This window comes from Gossypium arboreum, chromosome 12, assembly GCF_025698485.1.
Source record: "Gossypium arboreum isolate Shixiya-1 chromosome 12, ASM2569848v2, whole genome shotgun sequence".
Classification (NCBI taxonomy): domain Eukaryota; kingdom Viridiplantae; phylum Streptophyta; class Magnoliopsida; order Malvales; family Malvaceae; genus Gossypium; species Gossypium arboreum.
In genome coordinates, this window is record NC_069081.1 from 8,738,793 (window position 1) to 8,747,845 (window position 9,053).

At 32.4% G+C, this 9,053-nt stretch overlaps 1 protein-coding gene across 1 annotated transcript; it reads right to left on the reverse strand.

Annotated features, from left to right (window-relative positions):
• Positions 1 to 2,776: 2,776 nt before the first annotated feature.
• LOC108479418 (elongation factor 1-gamma-like) lies at positions 2,777 to 6,050 on the reverse strand. Its single transcript, XM_017782000.2, has 8 exons — positions 5,859 to 6,050; positions 5,707 to 5,755; positions 5,020 to 5,169; positions 4,851 to 4,911; positions 4,718 to 4,770; positions 4,512 to 4,613; positions 3,455 to 3,965; positions 2,777 to 3,372 (listed from the first exon to the last, which is right to left on the reverse strand). The coding sequence occupies exons 2-8, from the start codon at positions 5,713 to 5,715 to the stop codon at positions 2,993 to 2,995; spliced, it is 1,266 nt and encodes a 421-aa protein (XP_017637489.1). The 5' UTR covers positions 5,716 to 5,755; positions 5,859 to 6,050; the 3' UTR covers positions 2,777 to 2,992.
• Positions 6,051 to 9,053: the final 3,003 nt, after the last annotated feature.

Sequence of the window (9,053 nt, forward strand, 5' to 3'; positions counted from 1 at the left end):
TGTAATCTTAGTAAAATAGGACCCAAGTACTATAAGAAAACCAAAAACTGTATGAGCATCGAAGTGCTAAGCTCGAAGACTATCACATATCATATCATGTAGGCCTCCGAAGAGGTATTGAAAGTCTAATGGTCTACAACAAATGTTTTACCAAGGGTAAGATAGAACTAGGTCTTCAGAAAACAAACCATATACCTCTGAACCTCACACCACAACAAAAGTACTTAGGTGTAAGGCACGAAGGCAACATATAACAAATAGGCTCAAAGGCGACATACACATATAACCCTAATTGACATGCCAATCGTATCCTAACCTTTCTACCAAGTTTACATGAGATATCATTAACATATTAAAGAATTCACATCAAGTACCATTAAAGCAATTTTTCACATGTATTGTCATATTTCCATAATGCCACACTTTAATCACAAGAGTTAAAATCTTCAACTGAGGTTTTCATACCACATGAATTTACATGTTTGTTCATTCACATTAACATGGTTACTAATCTCATAATCATACTAAATCTTAACTTGACATAGTCAATTACCATATTTAACACCTTGTTTCATATTTAATTCTTTTCACAACATGGTTTAGTCTATAAACATATTAACTAGTATAATCCATTAAGGTTCTATTAATATACTTGTTAATTAATCATCCATTCTTGATCTTAGCATGTTATATTCATTATGCATCAAATTAAATGTTGTTGAGCTATTTAACACTTATAAACATTGTACTAAAAACACATAATAAGCAAATATTGTAAGTTCAAGTGAACTTACCTATTAAGATATGGCTAAAATGAATGAAAGATCATTTAATGATCATCAATTTAAATTTTCATTTCCTTAACTTAAGCTTCATTTGGTTAGCCTTATTCTACTCAAAACACATACAACACATACAAGCATTGAATTAATAATTTGAATCTCCTTTGGTTAGTCTTACAAGCATTGGATTAATTGAATTCAACACTTGATAGCCATATAGTGGCCATTTTACTTGTTGAAAATTCAAGAATGCTTAACCTTTGACGCATAGACTTTTATATCCAAAATTGATATAACTCCCAATTTTCCTATTCAATTTTTTTGTTCCAACTTTAAAATTATAATTTTAAGACCTCAAATGATCCAAAAACATGTTTAAACTCCAAAGTTCTCATCATTATCTCTAAGGCTTCTTAAGTACTCAACAATGTTGGTATGAACATCCTTCATACCAATTTCTAATCTACCTTCTTTTCTAACTTACTTACACTCTTCTAAGTTCATCCCAACAAAAGCATTGAACTATCATGATCAAGCTTTATCTCTTTAAGTTCCAAGCATTCATCTATGATTATCTAAGGATTTTTCTCATCAATTTTAACATCGAAATGAATGGGCTCATGCTTATCTATTATTTTATGCTATCAATTAAACCAAAATTCAAAGGAAACTTATCAATTTCTTGAAGAGCAACTAACGGCACCATGAAAGCTCCATGAAAATTTTCTTTTTCTTCTTTGTTCTTAAGCGATGGAGAATGGATGAGGATGACCATGTAATAAGCTTATTCTCTCACCCACTAAGCATATATATACCTAATTAATCAATTTATTAACCTTTAATAATAATCATCCAAAGTTGGGATTTAAGCATGACAAATTGAGCGGAAATCTATGGCTTTTGCCATGCTTCTCCACTAAGTAAATAAATGATGGTTTATTTGTCATTTTAAGGCATTTGATTAATTTTTCATCCAATCCTCCAAACCTTGCAAGTTCACATTTAGATCTTATGCATCAATTATTAATTTATCAATTTAATCCATTAATAATTCTCGACAATATTTCATATCTACCTCATTAACTTCTCGATTAATAATAAATTTTCGAAACGGCTTGATTGAGAAATCGAATTATTCCTAGCACAGCGAAAAATGGATCATCAAACTATTTTAATTTGATTTATTAATGTCTTTTCCAAATTCGTATTTAATTAATAAATATTCCCCAATAACCAACACTCGACAACAGTCATTTTGGTAGTTCATTTGAGTTACTTTGCCATTTCCCTTTTGCTCGGCTTGTCCTTTTTTTTTTCTTTTTCTGATTACCTTTTCCCTTTGACCACCTTCATTAATTGATAATTTTTCCTTGTATTATAGGAGATTTATAAATATTCATATTGTAGCAAAAGTAAACTCAAATTTAGAGTGCACAAGGAAATAGTCAAATATCTCAACTTCAAAAGCCTTTAATTAAGCCACAATGTGTTCGCGCACTCTGTTAACACTAGTGAATTTCATTAATAATAATTTGAGTACTAGCTAAAATTTTATCCCAAGATTTAAATTGTCTTTCAATATATCCTCGACATTTTTGTGGTTGTGGTCTCCAAATACTTTTGTGATCATCCATAAAGAACAACTTCAGCACGTAATTCAACTTTATGAATAGTCATCACTAATTAAATCATGCAGAAAAGTTTACAAGTAGCTTCATAAATACATAATTGTGATATATTTTAATGGTTTTCCACCTCAGCATAAACTTATTTTAGAGTAAATTTGTATGCGTTTTAGTCTTGTTACAGTATCCAAGCCTAATGGCAATACCTTAATAGTAATTATTCTCTCTATCTAGTACTCGAAACTGGTTTTAAATATCTTCCATCAATTCAGCAAATAGTTATGGTCTAAAGAAATTTCTGGAATTCATGGCTGCCTACTTGAGAGAGGACTAATGAAATATGCGATGCAAGTTGATGAAATCTTATAATTTGTAATATAAAAAACAAAAACCATACCTCCTTAATAACATAAATAACACGTTCCATAATCAACATCTGAGAACTTAAAACTTAATTGTTATGTTGGCTGAACCAGACTCAAAAAGGGGAGAAAAGAAAAATAAGTCCGAACCTGAAAAAACTGACCGTATAGAAAACCCTGACAGGCAGAACAGTAGCAAGCAACATAAAACCAAGACATATTATCACTTAAAGCACTTGGCATCCAAGAGAGGCTCTCCCTCAAATGGCTCGCAGTCTTCAATCATCTGATTCACCCGTTCCTTCTGGGCTGCATCTGAGAGGTCAACCTTCTTCCACTCGTAGAGTTCCATGTCATAGCACTCGTCAATCACAAATTGAGGAATCTCTTGCCCACGGAAAAGCCATAGTCCTTTCACCTTGAATGGGGGGTTAGCACCGATCACCAACATCTTCCCAAATGCATACTTGCGGGCCAAATCCATTCTCTGCAGGAATCCTCCAACCTTGTTCATTGTGACAAATGAAACCGTATTCTCCTCATTGTACTTGTAGTCACAAAACCACAGTGAGTATCCCTCGGGATCATACATGTCCCAGAATCCTGACACGAATCAAGTATCAGATATCACAAGTCCAAACATTGCTTTTAAAAGGGAGTGCTACTGTGAAAACAACGGGAATACCTTTAATTGCAACCTCTCGGAAATTGGTCTTTGTGTTAGAGTAAAGCCTTTTCCAGTCATCCAGTACCATCTTACTTGGAGGCAGCAAATCAAGAGGATTCTTTGGTTTGGGCTTTGGTGCCTCCTCCTCCTCAGCGGCCTCTGCCTTTGCTGCCTGTTTCTCAACCTCCTTTTTGGCTTCTTTCTTTGGTTCAGCCTTTGGTTTAGTTTCTTTTGGCTGGGCAGCAGGCTTCTTTGAAGGAACAGGTGGTAGAGAGACTGCCTGCTTCACTTCACCAAGAATCTTCTTGATTTTTGGCTGATTAACCAAGGTCCAAAAGTACCTCTCAACATGAGGGAACTCCGAGGTAAAACTCTTGGTCATGATCTGGGAGAAACCCAAGTAGAGGTTACATGTCATGATAATGTCAGCAAGGGTGACAAAATGTCCAACAAGAAATGTGTTGGAAGCAAGATGAGTGTTCAAAGCGCCAAGGGCTCTCTTCAATGCAGCAATAGCAGCTTCCTCAGCCTACATGCAAAATACAAATAAGAGATTAAAATGAAATAGATGGGCAAAATCATACCATTGAAGTAATATGAGCTACTACTGAATTACAAAAATAAAATTTAACTCTTAATATAGACTAATAAATACATCAGAATGGGGAGAAAACAGCCTAATCTCTTAAAAAATAATAAGGAGAAAACCCATGCCTACTTGATTATCAATTCAGTGGGCATTTCCTTCTACCAAAATTACTTAATAGTGCTTGAGTTTCATTTCCAGAAACTATGCATGGGAAAACACTACCACATTAAGCATGTACTAAATGTTGTCTAACTAATCCTCTCTAAAATAAATAAAACAAGAATCATAGACAGGTAATCAATGCCAATTTTCCCTTCACCATTCCCTCAATATTTTGTATTTCGATGACTAAGTTGCCTTATTCCAATTTTAACAGGGGACCTATTGTCTTATAATTAGAAAGAAACAAAGACTAAGTATGGCCCCAGCAAATCAAGCCCAATTAAAATGACAAAAGAATCTGCGAGGAAAGACAGTACAACTTACTGGAGGAAGGTAAACACCGTAACCAAGTCTTGGATAGAACCATTTTGCAATATTAGCATCAATTTCCATGGCTGCAAAATCAATCCATTGCTCGATATGACCCTAAGAAAGCCAAAGTAAGACATACAAACAATTACTTCCAAGGTTTAAAATAAACTTAACTGATGACAGAAGAAAACAAGACCATTGTACTATAAAAATCTTACATAATCAATCAATGTAGAACCACATATAGGGTTGTTAACCTTTAAGCGAGCAACTGCATAGAAAAGTATACCAATAAGTAAACAAACATTAGAGGAAGAAAATTTAGGATATGGAGTCAGCAGATTTTCTCACCATAACGAGCAATGGCATTGCTCTCAAATACAGGACCCTCAGGTGTTTCCAACACAGGAACCTAGAAGAGTTATAAATATCTTCAGTGAACTGACCTAGAAGAAAGGTTACATAACATGTATAAAAAAAATCACTAGTTTAGATCTATTAATAGGAGTTACAAGGTCACCTTCCCCAAAGGGTTCATCTTGATGAACTCAGGAGTCTTATTTGACACACCCATCTCAAAATTCTCAACCATTTTGACCTGCACACCACTATATTCTGCAGCAATGAGTGCCTTAAAGGCATTTTTGTTTGTTTTTCCTGCATGCAAGACCTGCATGTAAATCAACACACCACATTGATTAGAAGAACCGGTTGATTAAGAAGTTGAGTTGAATGTCAAACACCAGTCACTCCCTACAACTAATCCAGCAAAATCCTGAAATTGATCCTTTCCGCCCCATAAATTCTCTTAAAGACCAGTCACTTTACATTCTAAACTACTAGACGGTACTTAGCACTTCCATTTACCATACACAATTAACCTAATTGACGTAACACCTCGCCATCTATCTTTCTTCTGGTCAACGGATCCCAATTGAATCGAAGGTGATATAGTTAAAATCAAAATATTTTTTTATCGTTACTATTAGTATCTACAAATGCATAAACTATTACATTGATTTAGAGAGTAACTATATAAAACATATTCGATCTGCCACTTCCTTCGCAATGTAAAAAACTACTTACAAATTTCACTTTCGAATTCTATCTGAAATAACGCCCACCTAATCATTTGGTGTCAATTCTTTCAACAGTTATACTACCACAAGAAACGAAACTAGTCTATATTCACACATATAAGCCTTACCAGAGCCATTGCTTGATATAAAAGGGCGCTACAATTTGAAAATTGAGATCTGGAAAATGAAAAAAACAGAATAAAATAAAAGGAAACAGGAAAAATCTACAACGAGGAGAGCTTGGTTCCTATGAATGAAGGAGAAAAAAGAGAGAAGGAACCTTGCAGGCGAAATCGCAGCGAGCAGGAGAGGCTGCGGGAATAAGAGGGCGATAAATATAAAAGAAGAGGGGGCACTAGGGTTTTTGTAGAGTGGAGTGGGTGTGATGTGGGGTTCTTTATCGGTTCGGGTTCCGGTTTGAATCCAGATTTACTAACCCTCCTTTTTTAGGTTTTTTAAGCGTGGCTTTGGTGTTGCAAGTTGTGGGTATTACAAGCATCAATTTATGGATATCCTCTTTTAGGTTAAAATATGCCTATAGTCCTTGAACTTTTCAAACATTAAAAATTCAGTCCCTGTACTTGTATTTTTAGGAATTTAGTCCCTCTATTTTCCAAATTTCAAAATTTTGGTCTAACTATTAATACATTTAATTTGTTTGGTCAAATTTGTTGCTATGACATTTTGAAATAAAAAAATTACTCACTTGATAACCATGTAATTAAAAAATGACTTTACAATTAACTTGAATTTAACAAAAAAATTAACAATATTAACAGTTAGACCTGAATTTTAAAATATGAAAAGTAGAGAGACTAAATTCTTAAATATATAAATATGGAAACTAAATTCTTAATTTTAAAAATTACAATAATTATATGCATATTTTAACCTTTCTTTTAATTATTTTAATGGAAACTATGAGTTTTTTCTTAATTATTTTTCAAAAAATTTCAATCAAATATTATCAATTTTCATTTCAATAGATTTAACTATGAAATCAATAATAATTAAATAAAAATAAAAAATATAAAAAAAACACTTAATTATTGAACCGATTGAACGATTTCTTTTTCCTATTTTTTCCAATTTTTCATCAGTTTACAAGTATGTGCTCTGTTTGCAACAAACCAATGTAAATAAAGAAACAACGGCTCTTGCTTGTATATATTATAAATAGGTATGTTGTTTTTTATTCAATGTTTTCTTTTAATTCGCCTATTGAACATGTTGGAATAAGTAATAGATTTTTTATGTTTTTCTATTAGTTTTTAAGTTATTAGTGTTAGAAACATAAAATAAATCTAAATCTTAATAAATTAAGATCTATTATGTTAAATCGTCAAGGATAAGTCAAGAGCAAAACTAAATACAAAAGCGTATCTAAATTCATCGATTTCTTAATATCTAAATATTTTACAATTTTGATCTTTCAAATTAGCACACAAGAAATTTTAACGAGGTGACTCTCTCTTTTCTAAAGATGGGATATTAGATCTATTAACAATTAAATTTTGTAGCTTTTACGATTTAGTCCTTTTTTTCTTAATTAACTACTTAAACTATAAAATTTTTAAACTAAAATTTAACACGACTCTATTAGGTGCCTAACCCATGTGCCATCATTGACACTACAATGTAATTCACTTTCATAGTTGCTTATGCAAGATACAATTTACACATTAAAATTCTACATTCATTTCATTTCATATCATAATTCAACATAGTGTCATTGTAGTTTATTCTTGATCAACCAATTCAACTTAAGTAAAACATGCATACTTCTATAAGTTATTTAAACACAATAACACAAGTTAAAGGTATAACTTGCACAAACCAAGTACTTATACATCCTATCCAAAATGAGTCCTATTACATGCCATATATACCAAACCAAAATCAAAGTCTACCAAAGATTCCTAGATAGTGTAATTCTCTTGTTGACTCGATCTTCCGAGCCCACGAAAACATAATCTACAAAAAAATGAACCAAATACAAGTAAGATTACATAAAGCTTAGTAAGTTTGTTTGAATAATCAATAAAATTTACTAACTTAAACATGATAAATCAAACTTTGCATTTAGGCACTGAAATTCCAGAAAATCACAACTTCCATCAAATGAATAATATTCGGAGCATTATTTCACAATTCGTTTCTCAATCATTGGTACAGAAAGATCTTATTCAGTATAATTAGTGGATATTGCTCATTTTGAGCAAACATTCTGTATAATCAGTGGATATCGCTCATTTCAGCAAAAATTCAGTATGACCAGTGGATATCTCTCGTTTTAGCAAACATTCAGTATAATCAGTGGATATCTGTAACACCCCTAACTCGTATCCATAGCTGGAACTGGGTTATGGAGCATTACTGGAGCTTACAGATTAAACAGACGGAAATTTCAAACATTTCATATCATCAAAATATATCATCAAAGCATCATTCAAATCCAAATTATAAACATACCAAATTCAATTCATTTTGCCATGTTCATAAGCACTTAAACATCAACTTAATTTCATATGCACATATCTAGATTTGGTTTAATTTACCATGTCATAATATGGCTTCAAAAACAAATACATGTTTATATATATATACACCAAACCAATATTAAACTTATAACCTTATTTACAGTCAATCCACAAAATAACTATTATTTAGACACCTTAGGTACATGCCGACACAAAAGATAGACATCACCACATTTGAGTTCGGGATCATTATTGGATGCTAAATCGGCGATCAAAAAGTTAAGTACCTAACCTGCACATGGAAAACAAAACCGTACGCTGAGTAAAACTCAGTGGTATTTCTATAATCTGAATCTTTAAAGACAAGAGATTACAAATGTATAATTGAAAAATAGACACATATTAATATTTAAAGAAATCACAACTACCATATGTCAACTCTTTGAATTCATACATAATAGCATATCATATTTAATTTGTTTCACAAATATCCCAATTCTCATACTTGCAATATAAATATCTTTTCACATTTGATTCACATTTCATTTAAACAATGACATTATCAATTCCGTATTCAATTCATGAGTATGTAACTCATATATTTCATGTATCTACAACATATTTCACATTTTATTTTCAGTTCACTATATCACTTCCATTTTTCATACCATGCCATTTCAATATCAATTATAGAACATTATTATTTATTTACCCTTATTAACACGACTTGGACTTGGACGGATACACAAATCCAACCAACACACCAGTTTGGCACCCAGTGCCTCATGATAAATCCGAAGTAGTAACTGCACCCAGCGTTATATAAATTTGACACCCAGTGTCTCATCGGTTAAACCGAAGTAAATTGGCACCCAGTGACTCATCGACTCGAAGTTAAAGAAATCCCTGAACTCTTCCTATCCTATGGCATGCCATTTATATTTGACTCAGCCCGATACAGTTAATAGGGCTCCAATTCACTTTCCAAATACAAC